At 39.0% G+C, this 22663-nt stretch overlaps 1 protein-coding gene across 1 annotated transcript in view; it reads right to left on the reverse strand.

Moving 5' to 3' along the window:
- Positions 1 to 4354: 4354 nt before the first annotated feature.
- The window catches only part of c2h20orf27 (chromosome 2 C20orf27 homolog), a 36226-nt gene continuing 17917 nt past the window's right edge, over positions 4355 to 22663 (reverse strand). The window contains exons 3-6 of the mRNA XM_017683032.2: positions 20117 to 20271; positions 10946 to 11084; positions 8697 to 8822; positions 4355 to 5715 (exon numbers count right to left, since the gene is read on the reverse strand). Of these exons, the coding sequence (XP_017538521.1) occupies positions 5615 to 5715; positions 8697 to 8822; positions 10946 to 11084; positions 20117 to 20271 (521 nt within the window). The 3' untranslated portion in view covers positions 4355 to 5614. The remainder of the gene's footprint in view (positions 5716 to 8696; positions 8823 to 10945; positions 11085 to 20116; positions 20272 to 22663) is intronic.

The raw sequence follows: 22663 nt of genomic DNA on the forward strand, positions 1-22663 counted from the left end.
TCAGGGAAATAATGCACTGCAGGAAAGGTAATTCATTAAGATTTTATAAATATTTAATTAAAACAGAAATGTAGGAAGAGCATTTTTTCGCACATTCACTCGCTGGAGTCTCTGAATGGAGCGACAATGACAAGCGGTGTAAAAAATGTATTAATAATTTGAATTTCTGTGATTTAAACAGTTCCTTATGCTGGGTCATTTTAAACGGCTAGTGAGAAGCGCAGGAACTTTTCTGAAGTCCTCTGTGGCAAAGTTTTGAAGATCGCTCTGAAAGTATTCTGAAGACCTTGGCGACCACAGAGCGCTGATGAAAACCGTTCTTCAGAGCTGAAAGGCTCGTGTCGTCTCGGAACAGACCGATCCTCCAAAGCCAGGAGGATCTCAGAGAGGTGATCCGGAGGTCAGTAACAGCTCAGCAGAGCTACAGGTCTGTGACGGCTGGAGCTCACAGCGCGCTGAACACCGCAGCAGCTCGCAGAGAGAGCATTCACATCTCTGGGTCACTAGACACGATGCTGCGCAGGAAGCCGTGCATCGCCTTCAGTCTTAAACAAGGAATGAGAAATTGTCTCACGAGTTAAATCTAGAGTCGCTCCTGCTACAACTGGGACACAGCGCACCACCCAAATATTACAGCTAATACAGAGACCAGAGATGTTTCCCATCACTAGATTCGAAACCATTGCAAGAGCAGGAAAAGTGAATATAAAGTCAGAGCAAATTTAACAGTCAGGAACCTTAGAGGGAATACCAGGCAAATCCAAAAGAGGCTGGACATTCGCCTCGTCCAAGAATCTGCTTTACTCTGACTAGTCAAATAATGTAGGACGCTGGAACCGATACAATTAAAACAGCTCTAACATTATTAGTAGTAACAGTGGAGTGAAAAGTCTTTGCCAACAAAGAGTGTATTAAGTGTATTCACTGAGAATTCATTATCTCCTATTTTCCAAGACAGATTTTATTTCATTCAGTTACTTACAGAATTTAACATGACATGGACCTGTTGGAGGTTTTCGCTTTGTTGGATCACCACTGAGTTTTATTTCTGTGACCACTCACAAAAACATCTTTAGTGGTCATCTGTTTGCTTACGAGCGAAATTCAAAATTAATTGTTACATTTTGCAACTGTCAAAACGGTAATGGTTTAAAGTTTAAAGGGTCTTGTTTGTTTCTTGAGTTTCTAAACATTTTCTTTCACTTAAGATGTGACCAATATATTTATCTATATCTATATATATATATATATATATAATGTTATTTTAGAATTTTTGTATCACCCATATAGCTCCCATTTGAAGACTGGAAAACTATATTACGTGTACACAGTCATGGAAGCCTTCTGTTATGCTGTTAAGACGTTTCCCAGCAGAAATGAGAGATTCCCGAAAGAAATATTGGATTTTCGATCAGCATCAAGAATTTTGTGACGAATTATTTTCTCACAAGGAAAACAGCCGCGGACAGTTGTTTGAAGATGCGTCCCACTGCAAAGCAGGCTTCAGGTCTCTTCACCACTCCTCCTGCTCTGTTACAGTTCTGATTTTGTTTTAAATGTTTCACCGTGGCTGATTCCGTCTCGGCTGGATGTTTCGGAAGCAAGGGCGGTTAATCCCCCTGAAGATAAACGGAGCCCACCCTCAGGAAAAAGACACAGAAATTTCTACAGGATTCCTTTAAGAATCTTACAGTAATTTCAGACAGTTACTACAGTTCGCTGCAGGATATATTATGATAAGAAAACGCAGAGATGCTAGCAGGTGAAAATAGAGACGATTACAGAAACCTGTGATTTAGCATTACAGTGCTACAGTACTATATTATTTAATAATAATATCATAGGCATCATACAGCATTCCAGAAATCTTACACCTGCTTATAGTTTTACTGTAAATAGTATACAGTATAAAGAGCTGTGGAGCTACATCTGACTTCCTTCCACTTTGTTTTCAAACTCTCAGAATAATAGTCGGCAGGTCTGTGTAAACAGGGACTGCGTGTATTCAACAGACGGAACTAAGAGTCTGTGAGCTAGAAGAGGACAAGACAGAAGCCCTGAATAACCATCAGAGCTATAATGAGCTGCGCTGGACAGCTGGACAAATTCTTAACAGACCGTGGATGGCGAAGCTCGGACCAGCAGCAGCTCCCCACGGTTATATGGGGATAAATCTGGCCATAACATAAAATGATCTGGCTTGACTGTAATCTATATGGCTCATTCGACGTGTCAATATAAGAGAATCTGAATGACGAAGGGAATGTATAAAATGGTCTTACCTTCCTGTGAGATTACATTACTGTATTCCCTTCACCTTCTACTCAAACTAATTGAGCTGTAATTACAGCAGCAATAAACACAATATTTTGAAATTCTAGTTTACTTCAAATCGGTTATATTGAAAAGAAAAACATCTCGTCCGACTGGAAGCCAGTTTATATTCAGATAGTTTCATTGTTTAGAAACCTCTCATACAGTAAAACAGCTCTACTAGACTGGCTGCTATTACTAAATAGCAGAGAGTCCTCAGGGTTCACCTCATTTTCAGTACCCACATATAATACATGCACCAAATAAGCCCCCAGTGCGACAGAAGGAACCCCCCTCCTTTGCATAAAACAGTACTTTCTTTCATAGACTCAACTCACTATTGGTATGTCTGGGTATCAGACATTTTCCCATAATGCCAAGTGGCTTAAGGACCAGATCCAGAGGGCTGCAGTCAGATGTCACCCAAACAGAGGGACACTGGGTCCCAGAACACAGACCCAGACACCGTATAACTGATAGGGGCAAACACTGGAGTCAGGTTTAAATGTGTTGTTTTCCCTCCTCGTCTTCAGTCCTACTGCTAATTACGAATCAGCGGGAACCACAAAGGACACAAGTGCTGGGCTTCCCTTTGGATCAAAACAAAAGGACTTGCCATAGACTATAAATGGGAACTGCATTGCCCAGCCCAGCCAAGTTTCAGAGAAATGCATACAAAATAAACCACTCTGGGAGGGAAACACATGCTTAGTTTTTCCCAGTTTGTCTATTTCAAATGTACAATTTTAATGCAATGGACAGGTCATCCATTTACATCTGTTCACACATTTAAAATCATTAACATTTTCACTATTCTGTGCTCTCATTCCAGGAGAACCAGAAATGATTCACTTGCCTTCATTATATTGACAATTCAAAGCATATATACATTATATACACTCAAAACTTGCAGACTTGTAAACACTCTGAGCTCACCTCCAGTTTACTTCTCACCTTTTCACTGTTACTGTTTCTAACAGCAGCACCTCTCTGTCCACCACCTACTCACTGCAGAAAGTTTAACAGAGCAGGAAGCACTATGTGAGCTTACCTGCCATCTGTGCACGGACTACAGGAAGAAGGAAAAAAAAAGGGCAAATATCATTTTACTTCAGACATTACAACCTCCTGTCTCACAGGATACAGGCATTTTATAAGTAAACCTTCAAAAACAACTGTTTTACTGATTGGAAATAAACACAATGCACTGGATATTACAGTAACACTTGTAACTTGAGTAATATTTCTTCACGCAGGTATGGATTTTCTACACAATCCATGCATGTTGAAAACCAATAAAATACATGCACTTTTAAAGGCAGAGTCCATAAATTTTACATATCTCTATAAATAAATCATTAGGATGTAAACAGTCATGCAGAGTGGTTTGACATATTGAGTCAGAATTGCTCACAATGGCGGTGATAGGAACCAGACATCTGAAGAGCTTACTGCCTCTTATAACTACCTCACAGAAGGCTGAAATTAAATGGTTATGAATATGCTGCCTGATGCCCGAGACATTGTTTCATGATACGTTTGTGCTAAAAGGTTTTAGCCTAAAATAAATTTTTAATCAATTCATGGCAGAGAGGTACGCTGCAGGCTGAGCTGAAAAACGATCCCAAAGAAAGCTTATTTTTCCCAGATTTCCCACAAATTTACCACAGTCCTCCTCATCATCACACAGAAACCTTTAAAAGGTTATTTTGGTTAATAAATCAAGTGTCTGTTTCCATCATAGACATCACAACTCCTGGTTCCCATCACCACCACTTTTAAGTATCCACAGTCTCTACAATGGACCATTTCACATCAAACCACTCTGACAATTGAATTATGCAGAATAAGTGTGTGGAATGCATTGTAAAAAATAAATAAATAAAATAAAACATCAGTATTTTTATTAACCTTAGCTTGAGTTGACTTCTATACTTCAGTCAATTTTAAGTAAATGTCCCCTAGTCAAACACTTTGATGGTCCAGGCAGATGGACAGAGTATACTGCACAGAAAACTGTCACTCAAGGACTGAGGCAATGTACAGTCAACAGTCATCTTTATTTGATTTAGAAAAGGCCTGTAGACAACACTCAAGGACAAGCAAATGTATTCACGACAGACCCAGGCAGAAAATTTGTGCCAAGCAAATCAAATCTATTTGTTCGCGCAGCCAGTTCATTCCAGCAAAATTAACACCCACAAAGGCCTCAGATCACAAACACTGTATAGTGCCTCACTATGAAGAATCAACTCACATGAGTGATTCACGTTCACAGTCAAGAAGCTCAAGCATTAAAACAGACACACTGCGTTTACATTACTAGGCTTAGTAAGGCTTCAGACATTCTGCATTAATTGGTGACAGACAGATGCCGGAGTCTGGGGGACAGAGGGATAGAGAGGAGTGGATGAATGGCTTAGGCACTTAGACATATTCAAATTAACATAAGCCACCAAATCAAGATACAAAAATGAATAATTGATTATTTAAGAGAATAAGGACAGCCCTTGAAGTGCACCAGATGAAGTTTAATAGGGAATTTCTATGATCTTCTATCTTTCTACTTATTCAAATTAAAAGGCCTGGAGCGGCTCTTGTGGGCAAAGATAATTGACCTGTGCTTGAAGAATTTGGCTCACATAAGTAATCTTACAGGTTAAAAACAGAAAGGTTAAAAAAAAAAATCAAAAAGAAATACATCCATGTTCACAGTTTACATTAGACGGTAGACCAGTTGTGTCCCTACTGCTGAATGAAGTCATGCATGTCTGCAACGCTGCTTTAGCTGCTGAGCCACATTTGTGGTCAACAGTGACCCCTACTGAACTGATGAGGAATTTGGTAATTCACAGTAAGTCCAGGCGCCCCCTGGTGGTCATGACAAAACATGAAACTAAAAAAATAAAAATACAGAAGAAAACAGCGAGCATAACCTGGAAGCATAGTAACAAGCATACGAGCAAAATAACAGTATATTTGTACTTTGCTTGGTTCAGAAAAGACAAGTGTATTCAACCATATTATGAAATTTAAAAAGAGGACAAAATTGGATTATTGCCTCGCACACAGACACTGAAAAACACTGAAAAATCTTTAATTCCATTGTCATCAAAAAACCAATATTGACTATGGTCATTTTGGTAAACCTGCAGAAGGTTATATGTGGACAGATGAAGAGAAAGCAGAGTGACACTAAACGGTCCTGACTGGGTTCTAGATTGTTGGGTGGACTCCCACTCCTACCACCTATTACAGATATGCTGAACTGATAAATGTCTGAGAAGTTTAGCTCATGCATTTAGTCGAATCCTTGCCAATCACTCTGCTCCGAGTCGTATTCGAGCTCAGCTCCAATGCACCGCACCCCCTCTAATAACATCGGCGTCCCATGGTGTCGGTCTGAGAGAGAGAGAAAACAGAGTTCAGGATATTGCTGATTCTGTAGTGATAAAACCATCTTAGGGCTTTGCTTCAGGAATAATTTTCTTATACTGTTCTTAAGCATGATCTTCAGCCCATGAGAAGACTAAGAACGATCAGTCAAACTGGTGCTGTACTTCCAAGATGATAGAAACAGCTGAATAAAAGGAAGATAGAACAATGTTTTCTGTATTTATTGTTAAGAACAATACACAGAGTCACTTTAAAATGTATATTGCCTCTATATTTTGTGTATATTTTCCTCTATATTTTGTGTATATTTAATATATTTCCATTTGTTTATAGTTATATATGTTTATATTTTGCTTTTACTTATTTACTTTCTGTAGAGTGATTACCTGAGCCTCAATACAAGCATTTCAATGCATGAATGTCCTGACATGTTGCACAAATGACAAATAAATTTGAAATGTGAAACCATTCTGCTTAGTGTCATATATAGAAATCCTATATTAACTAAATTATGGCATGGTGGTAGGACCAGTCTCTTCCAGGCCTGCAAAGACCTCAATATACCCAGAATATAAGATGTTACTAATCTCTTTGCAGAATATAAAAATAATAAAAACCACATGCTGTTGCCTTTTCAGACTGCAGTCTGCAGTGTCAGTCCAGCTGGAGACAACATGGAGGCTTTACTGGAGAATCCAAAGCAGTTTTTCATTATAACCAAAAGATGGAACATTTGTATTACACTTATGTATGTATGTGCAAAAGTACCTTCATGTATTAATTTCTAGTAAAACGGGCAAAAAGAACATGCTTTTCATTTTTCAGAGTCAGAAAAAAGACCACACAACTACATATATCAGATTCTTCAGTGCTTACACAGTCCACTCTTTGTTCTTTTACAGCTTTCATTCTTTTCAGGAGACTTTCCATCCGTTTTTCAAAGAAATCTGCAGACATTTTCCCACATCTCTAAAGTTCAGTGTTGGTTCTCACGATCAAAGTAATCCCAAACATATTCAGTGATGTTGAGGTCTGGACTCCGAGGTGGTCAGTCCATTGTTGTGAACACCAGCTGCTTCTTTGCTTAGTTTGCAAATAAATATTGTTCTGTTTTTTTTTTCCATTGTTTCCTTTTCTCATTAACAGCTTCTCATCAGCTACACATCCTTTCAGACTTAGTGTCGTCTTCTCACAGGGGAAGGATGGACAGAAACACTTGTGGACTTTTTCAGATCTGAATCAAAAGTGGAGCTTGATTTTCTCCTCTGTCTGAAAGATGAAAGCTTTAAGTGCTGTTTATCTGATGGTTATTGGTGGTCTATCAGGTCTTGCACAGCTGTCTGGAGTCCTATTTTCTCTGTATCTTTTATTTCTTTAAAGTTTTCCTTCAATTTCCCCCTCCCTAATACAAGGGAATTATTGCATCTAATATCTTCAGAAATATTTCACAAAAAACAACTTTATTATTTAATAGCTCTTTTAACCGGAAATTAAACAAATGATTTCTTGTTTATACACTTCTCAACAATGATCTATCATTAAGCTGGATTTCAGAAAATATGACCAGTCATATTCAACCAAAATGACTCAAAATTGGAATAGACCTGAAATAAAATCATTGCAAATGTTCATGAAAGTTTCATAAAACACTTGTTCTATGCCAGTAAAGTCCACCATGTTGGAGGTTTTACTACAACAGCAAGTGTGTCAGATGAAGACAGATCAGGCTGCACTTCAAGTATCAGTAGTGGGGCATCTGTATTAAGCACCCAGGAAGTCTGCAGTCTAAAGTCTTGTGATTAAGCTTAAACGGTACAAAGTTTCTGATGATTTTTATCCATATAGAAAAAAGATTCATAAGCAGCATCTATTTCCGTATATTTACATTTTGTAATTCAGTTTATTTACATATCATCAATAGCAGTTCTATATGATTGTCTTTTTGATTAGATTTCACTATTCAAATCCATAATCTGATGTATTTTCTCTTTAAATACATTGTCCATCTTGCTAAATCTCTTTTAAGCAGAGATGTGTAGTAACTAGTTACATTTACTCAGTCACATGTACTAAAATGTAAGTAACATTTCAAGGTAAATGTTCTTGGATTTGTACTTTGCGGAGTATTTTAAAATGATAACTGAGGTTTAAGCTTTATCATTTATTTTGTACCAAGAGTGCATTAAGAAAGACTAGTGCCTAACGATCTTCAGTTACTACTCATATAAATGTTCAATAAGTTCAGTTCTGTATTTAAGCAGACCTGGCACTTCTGTAATTCTACTCAAGCTGCTTTTGGGAATATATTTTACTGCTACTGGAGTCATTTTACAAATAACAGTAAGTAAGTAAGTAAGTAAGTAAGTAAGTAAGTAAATAAATAATTAAATAACCAACCAACCATCCAACCCTTTAACTGGAGTAAGATTATTATTGGATTATTATTATTAGATTATTATTATTATTATTAATCATTTTAGATATTCAATATGTAATTCCAAAGCTGGCCAAAAGGGGGGAGCAAAAACCAACTATATAAAATCTGATAGTTGAAGTCTTCATCTGAACTCCTTGCTCATTTTCTGGAGTCCACAGAAACAAAAGCTGCAATAAGCACAGAACACTCTGAAGTAGCTTCATTGTATAGCTAGACTTTTCCTGTCCCTAAGATGAGGGAAATAATAAAAAAAAAAAATCAGGATAGTAAATAAATTTGCACAAAGTTGGACTTTTTTGGAAGTTGCATTAAACTGAACGTTCATGTCCAGATTTGGCACCTTGTGTTGTGCCACATTCTTGTCCATCTGTGTCAAAGTTTTCACAGACTCTTGAAACTGACCTCAAGTTGCTGTTGTACTTATTCTTCTGAGCCCCCAGAAAGTATATATATGTTATCAAATATGTTATCTGGGGACACATTCTGGGTAATTAACAGACAAAAGTTACCTTCTGAGAGGCTGGCTGTGCTGCAGAATCCTCAAACTTACCCATAACACGGGCATGAACTTTGACCTTCAGGCACACGTCCTCTTTGCTCTCGCTGACTATCAGCATCTCCTCACAGAGCACCCCCTCCTGGTGAGCCATGTACTCACATGTCACCTTTAGCCCCCCTACAGTGAGGTGGGAGAGAGTTAATGCAAACAAGAGGACCACATGAGAGAGAAAATATGGGTGGGAGAGGTACAGTATGTGACATTTGAGAATACAAAGAGGAATTAGTGGGAATACAAAGAGGGCTGGGTGGGAAAAAGGACAGGGAGGCTCAGCATATCCTCTGTGGAAAAATCTAAACCTCCTCAAATGTTCACAATAAGTTTGTCTCACCTGCAGTATACCTTGAGGCCCCAGCATATTATATTGCACCTTGTCAGTCTATATTATATTACATTCCATTCTTATCCCTCCATGTGTACCAAACCCCAGAGTAAGGTCTGTTTTTGCATTTCAGCTGGACATTGGCATTAGAAATGGGAATTTAAAAAATACTGGCTAAAAGAAAACAACCTCCCTTGGTTATACTTTGGAACGACATGCATTCGAGTTTGTTCAGATGGTCTTCACAATGAAAAGCTCCTTGTCTGATATTTCATAACGACACATCCTACAATTTGTTCAGATGTTTTTCACACTGTGAGAGATGAACCTCAGGCAGTTGGTGTCACCAAGCAGTCAGACATCACCCTGCATGGATAAAACCTCCCACAGGGTCAAACACAAATTCAGCTGGCTGCTGCTCCCTTGCAACCATTATAAACAATAAATTCACACACACGCAGTGCCCCACGCGCATAGGCACACGAAGCGGTGTAATGGAAAATGCCTGAAGCCTGCCAGCTCCCTTGCTAATGTTCCCTAAAGCTCATGCTGAGCCTCAGCCACAGTAAACCGTAGCCTTGCAAATGCACGATAAATGGTTTATTGAATTTAATGGCCCGCAATGAAGAGCATTTGTGCATCTACTTGCTATTGTTTTGTTGCTCATTTGAAACGCTTGGCTTGAATTAACTGAAGGTCAGCCAGCAGAGAGAGCGGATGAATCCTGAAGTGAGCACTGTTCTGCCTGTTACTTGATGACAAATTCTTCCATGCTCAACAGGTAAACACATCAGTGCTGTGCAGGCCCACTATTGTATAAGCCATTCATTTCTACATTCTGTGATGAGTTGTAGTGCATTCCTCATTACAGTTCTGATCTTGAATGTGGGGGGGATGGAAATAAACTTTTAAACTTAAAAAGTTTTTTTTTTCTTTTTTTAATTTAGAGTGGTTTGATGTGAAACGCTCCAACCCAGAGAAACTCTACAAGTCAGAATTATTCACACGTGAAGCATCTCTGAAAATCTACCTCACAGAAAGCTATTACATGAAATGGTTACAAATACACTGGCCAATTTCAGATTTACTGTTATTTTACAAATTTGAGTCGTGTAGGTTCATTAGGTCCTTTTGGACAGTAAATAAAAAAAAGCTGTCTCTGCATTGTCATCCTCATACCCTGGTTCCTATCACCACCTCAGAAGCCTGAGCTGATCTTTTTTTTTTTTGATAATTTTTTTGATCAACGTGAGTTGATCATTTACTTTTTCATATTAAACCACTCTGAACTTTGAACAACTGAATTATGCATAATTTTGGAAAAATACAGTGTGTAAATTATTGGTTATATTATTGGTTAATATTACTTTTCAAATGTAAAAAAAATTTGAAAATGTATTAGTTGAGCAAGAGTCATTATTTTGTTGTAAAATTATAGGAAAATAACAATTCTGTCTTTTTTGATGTTGCAGCAGATGATAAATCATGCTTAACATGACCAGGGCCATGAACTAACAAGGTGAAAAAAAAAGGTTTGACTTTGTCAAACAATTGATTTTGTGAAACAAATTGTCAGACAATTTGTCATCAACACTGGATAGCAAAATCTGAATGAGCCTTGGTATAAAGATGAGTCAGTCAGATTGAGTATACATCAAGAAAAAGATACAACATGTATATAAAGATGTTAAAGAGTGTTGATCTAAAGCTGATTTTCACAATTAAAAGGAACCTTGTCAAAGATCAGCAGTATTGCTTTGAGGTGTTCTGAGTACTGAGTACTGAAATGCAACAAACATCATATAATTTATTTAAGGACTTAGAAAAGGAACTAAATGAAGAGGATTATGTATCTGGAATAATGGAAGCCCTTGGGCTTGGATCACTGTGATAAAACAACAGGAATGCAGGGACATACCGTCAGGGGCCACTGTAATATCTTTTATCTGGAGGTAAGGGTTGGGCACCGGAGCTGGACACACATCTTTCCCAAGCGCTGGAATCTCTGGCAGCGTAAAGATGATCTCATACCTGTGCTGAGTTTTTAGGAAGCCCACCTGCAGAGAGCACAACAGGAACAGAAGCATCTAACACTGGATTAAAGGATTACTCTGTGTAAAAAAATAAAATAATAGAAAAAAACAGTGGGCCTTTAGGTATTTTATCACAGAAAGAGGTTCTGTACTGCAAAGTACCATAATGACAAGAATATCACTGGCCTGCGCAATATATCATTTGCTAACTGTTATCATGACATTAGCATTCAAAGTGTTAATATCACAGATAGGTCTGCAATATACAAATCCATCTGAACTAGAGTGATTCCAACCCTGTTTTCAGAGATCTGCCTTCCTGTGGAGTCTAATTCCAGGCACAATCCACCACACCAGCTCCAGCTAATAAGCATCTTCAGAAGTTAGTGTTAGGTAAGATGGGGCAGCATGGTATAGTCTTTTCCACCAGGCAGTGCAACATTCCTAAACCAGAAACATGCAGACCTTTGTCGAGCACCAGCTCACAAAACAGAACCCTAAAATTAGGTGTGGTTCTCTAGAGGCTGATGTTCACATGATGCTCATGATGCTTACCAATAAACACAAAATGCAAAACCTGCAATTTCCCCCTGGGATCAATAAAGGAATCTGAATCTGAAAAAACAGCAGCAACAATGGAGACATTTCTGATTAACCATTTGCTGTGCATTTAGTTTTCTAAGAGAGTCACAGACAGCTATTCTAGCTAGTTCGCAAGTGTTTTTAGAAATTTCTGCCATTTGACTTGACTGACAGCGCATGATGATTTGGTGCTGACTACATTTGACCAATCAATGGTCTGTACTCAGGGGTAAAATGGGCCCAAACCCCGCTGTGACGCAACAAGCTTCTGGCTCAGATTTCGAAAAAAATATCAGTGACTACTTTCACAAGGAAACTACATGTAGTCCTAAAGTGTGTCCATGAAACAGTGTCCAGTGAACGCACCTCAAGTTCAGCTTACCGCCTGTTCAGCCAACGTAAAGTCACACTGCAGCAGGGTCCGCCCACTCAGTCTCCATGGTAACGCAAGGCAATGCCCACGGTGTGTTTAGAATGTGAAAGTTGCCAAAACACAAATCTACAGTGAGGTTTCACTTTCTAATTTCCTCGAACCTTGGCAGCATTTGGATATCTCGTCTACATGATGTAATTGATATTTTGGGCTATTAATGTTTTAGAACATTTCCATCATTCTACCAGTCGCTACTATTTTTAACTCTACCAGTACCTCTTGCATTGGTGCGCTTATTATCCGACTAGGACCGACTAGGATTTTGGGCCCCATGAAAAGATATCACATTTGGCCTCACTACAGTGTGTGGCCACTGACTAAAGTACACTGCTCAAAAAAATAAAGGGAACACTCAAATAACACATCCTAGATCTGAATGAATGAAATATTCTCATTGAATACTTTGTTCTGTACAAAGTGAATGTGCTGACAACAAAATCACACAAAAATCACCAATGGAAATCAAATTTATTAACCAATGGAGGCCTGGATTTGGAGTCACACACAAAATTAAAGTGGAAAAACACACTACAGGCTGATCCAACTTTGATGTAATGTCCTTAAAACAAGTCAAAATGAAGCTCAGTATTGTGTGTGGCCTCCACGTAACTGTATGACGTCCCTACAACACCTGGGAATGCTCCTGATGAGGTGGCGGATGGTCTCCTGAGGGATCTCCTCCCAGACCTGGACTAAAGTATCCGCCAACTCCTGGACAGTCTGTGGTGTGACGTGCCGTTGGTGGATGGAGCGAGACATGATGTCCCAGATGTGCTCAATCGGATTCAGGTCTGGGGTATGGGCGGGCCAGTCCATAGCTTCAATGCCTTCATCTTGCAGGAACTGCTGACACACTCCAGCCACATGAGGTCTAGCATTGTCCTGCATTAGGAGGAACCCAGGGCCAACCGCACCAGCATATGGTCTCACAAGGGGTCTGAGGATCTCATCTCGGTACCTAATGGCAGTCAGGCTACCTCTGGCGAGCACATGGAGGGCTGTGCGGCCCTCCAAGGAAATGCCACCCCACACCAATACTGACCCACTCGGTCAAACCGGTCATGCTGAAGGATGTTGCAGGCAGCAGATCACTCTCCACGGCGTCTCCAGACTCTGTCACGTCTGTCACATGTGCTCAGTGTGAACCTGCTTTCATCTGTGAAGAGAACAGGGCTCCAGTAGCGAATTTGCCAATCCTGGTGTTCTCTGACAAATGCCAAGCATCCTGCATGGTGTTGGGTTGTGAGCACAACCCCCATCAGTGGACGTCGGGCCCTCATACCATCCTCATGGAGTCAGTTTCTAACTATTTGTGCAGACACATGCACATTTGTGGCCTGCTGGAGGTCATTTTGCAGGGCTCTGGCAGTGCTCCTCCTGCTCCTCCTTGCACAAAGGCTGCTGGGTTGTTGACCTCCTACGGCCTCCTCCATGTCTCCTGGTGTACTGGCCTGTCTCCTGGTAGCGCCTCCAGCCTCTGGACACTACGCTGACAGACACAGCAAACCTTCTTGCCACAGCTCGCATTGATGTGCCATCCTGGATGAGCTGCACTACCTGAGCCACTTGTGCGGGTTGTAGAGTCCATCTCATGCTACCACGAGTGTGAAAGCACCACCAACATTCAAAAGTGACCAAAACATCAGCCAGAAAGCAGAAAGGTACTGAGAAGTGGTCTGTGGTCCCCACCTGCAGAACCACTCCTTTATTGAGTGTGTCTTGCTAATCGCCAGTGATTTCCACCTGTTGTCTATTCCATTTGCACTAAAGCATGTGAAATTGATTGTCAGTCAGTGTTGCTTCCCAAGTGGACAGTTTGATTTCACAGAAGTTTGATTTACTTGGAGTTATACTGTGTTGTTAAAGTGTTCCCTTTATTTTTTTGAGCAGTGTAGTTAGCAACTTACAGCACCTTGTAACTCTCATAATTATGCCAAAATATTCATGACAAACACGTAACTGTGGTAAATTATTACATAGCACGCCTCAGTAATGATATTTGACAACAGCAGCATGAAAACTTAGCACTAGCTTGGCTACTTACTAGCTGGAGGCAGGGCTGGTTCACTGGTAGGGGTGTGGGGAGGCAGGGTTGGTTCACTGGTAAGGGTGTGGGGAGGCAGGGTTGGTTCACTGATAGGGGTATGGGGGGGGTAGGTTCATTGGTAGGGGTGTGGGGAGGCTGGGCTGGTTCATTGGTAAGGGTGTGGGGAGGCAGGGCTAGTTCACTGATAGGGGTATGGGGGGGTAGGTCTGGTTCATTGGTAGGGGTGCGGTCATGCAGGGCTGGTTCATTGGTAGGGGTATGGAGAAGGGGAGACAGAGTTGCTGAGGCTGAAGCTGCATCTGTTGGGCCTGGCACCAGACAGAGGCAGGGACGAATGATCTAGTACAAACAACTTGCTAAAAGTTTGCATGCATTGATTAAATGTCAGCTAAAAAAGGAGTGCAATATAAACACTCAAAATGTTTCTGAAGACAATAAGTAACTTAAGTTAGGGAAGAGAAAAGTAGCTTATATTAGCATGGACAATATGAGAGGTGCACATATAGTCTCTCTGGAATTTACTTACTGGAAAAAAACAAGAAAAGAAAAAGAAACCGTTAGATTTACAAGTTCATTGTACAACTCCAAAAAGTTAGGATGCTGTGTAAAATGCTAATAAAAAAAAGAACGTAATGATGTGCAAATCATTTAAACCCTAAATTTGATTGAATATAGGTGTTGAGACTGAGAAATGTTATTGTTTTTTTTTTTTTTTTAAATGCCCATTTCACATTTAATAACCGCAACACATTTCAAAAAAGTTGGGACAGGAGCCTGTTTACCACTGTTTTTCATCACCTCTTCTTTTAACAGAACTCTGTATACGTTTGGGACCTAAGGAGACACTGCTGTAGTTCTGAAAATTAAATGTTTTCCTATTCTTGCTTGATGTAGGATTTCAGCTGCTCAACAGCTCAGGGTCTCCTTTGTCATATTTTTCATTCATACTGCACCAAATGTTTTCATTGGATCACAGGTCTCGACTGCAGGCAGGTCAGTTTTAGATGCTTTTACTACAGAGTAGTAAAAACCTGTATATATAGGGCAACATTAATGGTGCCTTCACAGATGTGACAGGGGTCCTTAAAAAGTATTATAACATTAGCTTATTAATCATTTAAACTCTTTATTTAACTGAGAATAGTACAAAAACTAAACTCAGCAGGAAAATAAATCTCCAGGAGGAGATCACTGCTGTGACCATCACTGCAAATGCTACAGTTTTCTAAGAGCATCCTGTCCAATTCCTGTCTGGATGACTCTCTTGTTTTGGTCAAAATAACACAAGCCAATCTTTACCCATGGTACATGGTTATCAGAGTTCACTAATGCCTTTTTTGTATATTACAAGGCAGGTCCCTCCACAGTAATGATGTAATGGAGATGGGTAAAAAGAGAAAGAGGGTGGGGTTTGTGAGTCATGACTCATTTGGATACTGAGCGCAAACAAATTCCAGAGCAGATCCAAAGTTCCAAACAGCTGTCTCTACAGCAACTTGTGGGTGTGCAGTCGGCACAAGTTTTGGGCATTATGTCACGCAGCTGATCAGAGTAAATGGGTGTATGCTTGTGTGTCACCCATGTGGCAGCCACAATCAAAGAAACAACAGAACACAAGTGTGTATGTGAGTGTAATATCAATTGGGATATTTGCATGAGAGGACACAGTCAAGTCTGTGTGATATTGGAACGAAACCCAAATTCTAATGCTCAAAAGATGTTTACTCTCTCTGAACAAAACACACTTGAGATTGTGTGTTGAGTTCATCTGAGCCTTTGACTGTCATCAATTCTCACTCCCCAATGTCCAAAAAACATCCAGCTACAAAGCATTTATTCAGTAACACATTAAAAACTGGCAAGCAAATGCGCCTTGTTGTTGCCAAATACCATTTAAGAACAAACATCACAGAAAAAGAAAGAGACCATGCAAAACTCTGACACTGTTAGAGGCAAATACTGTGTTTTACATTTTACACCTAGGTAAATATGATTCCTAGGTAACACTATTTACATAAGCAAATGCATTATTTACCTGGATAAATAAAACTTCAGGTATTTTTGGCAGCATTCATAAAGCTACTACCTACAAAGGCCTTTCATGGCAACTGACACACACTTACATATACACTTACATAGGCTTATTTCGAGAAGCATCAGTTCTCACAAAGCCTGGGTTTGTGAGCTTTGATGTAACTTTTTGTAAAACTAAGTTTTAAAATGAGCTGCTCTTAATTAAAGCACATCACTTAACATGTGCATATATAAAGCAGACCATCATATTCAAACTACTTTCAAACACTTTATTAGCGCTGTAGTGCTCAAGTTCAGGCTTGTCTCAGTGGGCTCAGAAATTGTTCTCCAGACCAGCCAAGGTCAATCCCTCTGTCTGAGGTAACTGGAAACTGAACTTTTTTCAATCACTATTGAATGTCAACAAAACATTCAAACAGAATAAAACATCCTTTCTCTGCATGTTTAAATGAAATCTGTTTGCTGCTTGTTGAGGATCCAACTTTTACATTTTGTAATGGCCTAACTGGACATTATTTGTTTGCTGAGGTCATTACCAAAATTCAAACATCTCATGTTATTACTATATTTTCATTTCATTGTAAAAAGTGGATGCATGTCGTTTGGCTCATGTACAGTTGACTTTAGGTGGTGATCCTTTCAGAGTTCTAGAGAAAAAGGGACAGAGCAACCTTTGCCTTCAAAGTTGGACTACAATACTGCCAATATAATTGCCTAATTTTAGGCTACATATTATTTAATACTATATTCTTTATTTCAGTCTGATTTCTGATCCAGCGTTTTCTGCTGATATCAGCCCAATACAGATACGCCATCTCGACTTGATACCAAAATGACACATAAAAAAGACTAGCATGTATATGTTCATGTATAACTGTATATGTACAGTTTTGCCGTTTGGCAAAATACACTGTCAGCACAAGTTAGCTTATTCAAAATAAAGAATCCAAAGTATCTAAAGTTACAGTACCGAATTGTTTACCAGGTTTTAGTACCGAAAAAGCACCAGACTTCTGATACAGCATCCAGCGCTACTCTTAACCACAGCATGGACGTCTGGATGTCAGATTGCGCAGGCAGCAGAGTGAGTTAATAAGAGGGATTGAATAAACAGACACAGGTCTGCAGAGATAATGGGTTTAGACTCTGAAAAGGATCTGGCAACCTTGCTCCTGGCCTTCAGAGCAAATGGAGGGGCTTAGAGGAGATAAGAGAGGGGTTTTGCTCTGGCAGTGAGCCAGCCTCTGGTCACAAAAAGGTAGTTGTGTGTAAGTGTGATCAAAGCTGCATCCTAGCCTGTCCCAATGGGCTTAATTTAACTAATCCATTATACTAATTCACAAAACGGCATAATGATCAACTCCTCTCCAAACTTACATTAATCTGAAAGGCGAAACAGTGCATTTATAAAATGATCTTGTTTATAATGGGAGTTTCAATTATTGGCCTTGAATTTGTACTGTGGTAAATTGGCCTTAGTCATTTTCAGCATTGTATATTTGTCAACTGAATTTTTAAAACACACAGAAAATCACCATATTATTTGGTAGTGATGTTACCAGCTGCGTTCAAAACGTATATATAGCAACTACTATATTATCTGATATACTGGATACCATATCATCCCACTTAGAGTAATGTATGAAAGTTATTTAAAGGCTTATTAGGCACCACTTAAACAGCGTAATTGCCACCCCAGGCATTGTCTCACAAAGCCGCATGGAGTCTCATTATGAGAACACACGTCTCGGGACTACTTGTTAAACTTTTGTGCTACAATACACCACTAAGAGTGTGCTCCCTTTAAAGCCTGCCCCCATTTGTACAACTCTAATAGCGGAGCAGTAATAGCTGGCCCGATGATTGCAGCTATTGCTGATTTTAATGAACAGCTCAACCAAAACATGCTAACATGAGTAACTATCAGTGGAATCTAGTAACCAATAATTAGTTTCACGTCACTTGCAAAATGCTAATTGGAGGCATTCAATGAGCGGAGTATGAAAATAATGTAAACCACATGCTGCTGCCCTCCAAGATGCCAACTTTCAGCCCAACAACAAGGCAGACTCTTGAGCAGCTGCCAACAGAGTGCTTCCTACCATCAACACTACAATGATTAATGGAATTTCTCTTGGCATTGACTCCAGCCCTCCAAAGTCTACAGCATTCCTGACACCATTCTTCAAGTAATTCCAGCATTTTGGATGTTGTTGATGGTGGTTAGAAACGTGACTTTAGTGTTTGCTTTGGATTCTTCTCCTAGTCTCCCATGTTGTCTTCAGTTGAGTTGAGCTCAATGCACATATTTATCAGATTAATAATGCTCATTTTTCATATAACGTTGAATAGAATTATATGAACCAATAACATATAGACTTAGATCAGCACTTTCAAGCAAAGATGTTTAATAAAATGTGGCCTTGTCTCTGATCAAGCAGTGGCTTACGGTTCACACTGTTCTCCTGCTCACTCACAGAATAATTACACATACAATGGTGGTTCTCTCAAGAGGCCACTCCTAACAGAGACCTCTCCCCTCACTTTATACATGCTTTATATTAGAGGGCTGCAGCTCATTTCCTGGAGATCTAGCTTTCTACAGAGTTCATATTGCACAACATCTTCATGTTTTTCCAGAGGGCCTCTACCAGCAACTCCGTTATGAGCTGGACATATTTCCTGGAAGAGGCTTGGGGACCACAGTTTTGAAATATACACCAAATATACGTGAAATAAGCAGGATGGTATCATGCTTGGGTTCCCAATCCCAGACACATTTTTATGTTTTATTCTAACACTGACCCGTGAGGACACACAAGAAGCCTGTTAATTGGTTCATGGGTTGAATCAGGCATGCTAGATGAGGGAAAAATCAGGACCTGTCTTCATGATCATTAAACACATAAATAAGAGATTATATTATAAATGGACCATTCAACCACTTATACTGCAGTCCCACAGAACAATAAACACTATCAGTTATTCAGACCTTACATTTTTCCAAGAACTATGTTTTTATCTATTCGAACCAAAAGCATTAACATAGTAATACGCTAAATATATACAACATTATCATTTATGGGCTACTTTCTGTTATGAAGTGTCTGTCCTAAACCCCAACCACTAAATCTCAATTTGTGAAAATAATTTTTTAAAAGATCTTTTTTATTTCTTTGTTGAAATAATAAGATTCATCATGAGTACAATGCACAAATGAGTACAAAAGCGCTACGCAAGAAATGCTGTCCCACAATTTCTTGCTACTACCGAGACATAAATTAATTTTTGCCTACAGGCGACGCCTTATTTTAGCCACACCCCTGCACTGTAGAACAGAGACTGCATCCCTGTCCCTCAAGACCACATGGTGAGCAGTTAGAGCCCACTGTTTTGAAGTAAATCCCAAAGTCTGAAAACCAGTGTGTAACATTAAGAATAGTCACTACCAAAACACATTTTCTGCACTTAAGTAAACTTTGTTTTAATAAAAAATATGATTTTGTGAGTTTTAACCCTTGAAAGCTGTGTTTGCCAGTCATGTACTGACTATCATTTTTGAGTTATGCTTAAAATTCGCTAAAATTATCATTACCAAAAAACTGTTTTGTTCTATTTTTTTTTTTGTTTTTTTTTAAGTTTTAGTAGTGTTATGATTGTTTTGTTAGTGACAAAATGAAACATTTGATCATTTGTTTTAATAAAATCACTCAAAGCAAAAGCATTTTAGTCTAAAGTGCAAATCAGTTAAAAATCTGAAATAAGTCTACAGCTCAGACTTTGAACCAATTCTGTAGAAGGGTCCATTTAACACACACACACATAATACCCCTAATTTATTGACTACAACAGTCTAAACATGAGTCGCACTTTGCGTTTGTCTACAGAAAGTGATCTCTTAACAATCATAGAAAAATCATGTAATGGAGCTTTCAGCATCAGCAAGTGACCCAAACTCACCTTAACTAGGAAGTTCCCGTCTGTCTCAGGAATCACCATGACAACAGAGTCGTGCAGTTTCTCGTCAAAGTGCACATGAGAGTGAGCGGCGGCAGCAGCAGCAGCAGCGGCAGTGTTCTCCTCAGCAAAGCGAACACCTCCCGCTTTAGAGGAAGCTACAGAATCATTAACAAAAGAGAATTATTAACACACATGCATAGAATCCCTCCTGCTAAAGAGACCAGCGCCTCTCCTCACCTTTACATACAGATAAGAGTGCAATGATTCTAATACAGTCTAAAAGGAGAAAAAAAAACCTTGCCATCTTTCATGAACATAATAAAACATGACAAAATTTGTCCTAATTGCTTCTGTCAGAATCTATTTACATTTTGTAGATACAGTTGTATGAAAAGTTTGGGCATCCCAGGTCAGATTATGTGTTTGGGAGATTTAAGTGAAACTTGACACACCTTCTACACAGAACACGCCTGTGCATTATTTTATTTTATTCATTTTATTTGCAGAAACAAAAGTTCTGGCTCATTTTACATAGTATGTTTTATTTTTTCCAATATTTCAACTCAGCAAATTAAGAGAATTTGTAGAAAAATGCCATAAACTGTGTTCTCTGTAGAGCATGTTTTAACGTTTCACTTAGAACATCAACCAAACAAGTAATTTGACCAGAGGTGTTCAAACTTTTGTACACTAATGTACATTTGAAAGGGCTTTTGTGACAGGCTGATGCTGACATTTTGGAGGTTCAGCATCTGGGGGGTTGAAATTGGAGCCACGCTATTATTGGTTCTACATGAGGCAGTTCAGGCTTTTGTATTGGTTATAGCTCAGCTGCTCTGTTTTTAAATTCATACACAGCCTTTTATCTCACTTTCTCTTTTTTCTCTTGCATAGCATCTCTTCAAGTGTTCTTAAAAATAGGCAATTTGTACGCAGTGGTCTCATTATAAAAACTGTAAAGCACTTTCTAAAAAGCTGAATGGAATGTTCACCAAGTCAGTGAGGAGCCTTTTATAGGATAATTACTCAAATCTAACCTGACACTCTGAAAAGATCTGGCTGCAAAGCCCCAGAGGAAAAAAAAAAAGAGTCTATTATAAAATATTCTTGTCATCTCTTTAGAATTTTTCTAAAGATGTGCAACAGTCCAGAGAATGAAAGGGTTTAAGGCGGGGGATTATCTCAGCACTTACCAATTTCATCAGTTTCCAGTAATAAACAGGCAGAGCTTTACTGTAATGTAAATAATGTAAATGTGGATGTTAAGACAAGATGAGTCTGGAGACCAACACAAATTTTGTTGCATTTATTCTGTTGTAACAATACAGTCATTTTTTATTACTTTTATGTCCCCTGCCCTGATCCAACCAATGCAGAACTTGGTCATCTGCAGTTCCAAGTCTTTGTACGCCCGTCTTCCTATCTCATGACTAAACCACCAGTTTACTTTAGATTCATTTCTGCTCAATATTTACATTTGACTTCTAATGCTGGCCTTTTCCCACCCAGAGAGCTATTTCTTTTCCAGTCCATCAGTGTTTGCTTTTTTATCTGATAACAGTCATGTGTTTGTGAGCATATCATCAGAATGTACCAACCACAAAGCATCACTGCAGCTAGACAGAAAACTAAACATGAGGCCCTTTTTTGGGCACCACAACATGTCTTACAATGACTCATTAGGCATGAGAATAGCAGGAACTGTGCTCTGCCCTGCAATCAATAATCGCTCGGAGGAAGCCGTGAGATTACTTCATTTTTATCTATATAGGATTTTTTTTTATTCTATACTATGAGAAAACAGTGTTTCAGGCATCAGGCAGTGTATTCATAACCATTAAATACATTTCTGTAAAGGAACTTTTAGAGGCATTAAAAACACTGGGGACGTTTGGTTCCCATCACCACCACAGTAAACAATTATGCATTTCTCCACAATGTACATTTTGTAGCAAATCATGCTGAATTACTTTGTTTACATTTTAATGATTGCATTATGGAGAAAAAAAATAGGTGGATTTCCCCTTTAAAATCACCCACATGAAAATTCTACTACAACATTAAAAAGAAATCAAAGAAACAGAGAAGAAGCAAACTGTGGGCACATCACTCTCTTTTAAATAAGCCACTCAATCAATGGCCTCACATGATAATGCAGTTGTAGGGTTGGCCTAAATAACTGATTACTCAAGTATGCATTCATTACATTAGTATTAGTTTCTATATTTAGTATTCAGAAGCTCTTGTCTTTGCTGCTGGAGAAGCCTCGCCTCATGGCTAATGAAATTAAGAGAGTAAAAATGCCTCAAAAAAAAGTAAAACAACAAATAAAATGTTCAGTGCAAAATCTGCAATGAAAGGCTGGTTGATTATTGAAGTATGAGAAGTTTAAATCATTTCAAATATGTCAGTACCACTGATCTCAGGCCTTTAAAGGCATTCTCTTTAAATGCCTCACATCACAGCAGAGTTCAGGTCATTTGCAGCATCATGAGTATATGTTATTAATACATTGCTGCAGCCTATTACATCTTTACAACAGTAACA

Source organism: Pygocentrus nattereri, chromosome 2 (assembly GCF_015220715.1).
Source record: "Pygocentrus nattereri isolate fPygNat1 chromosome 2, fPygNat1.pri, whole genome shotgun sequence".
NCBI lineage: Eukaryota > Metazoa > Chordata > Actinopteri > Characiformes > Serrasalmidae > Pygocentrus > Pygocentrus nattereri.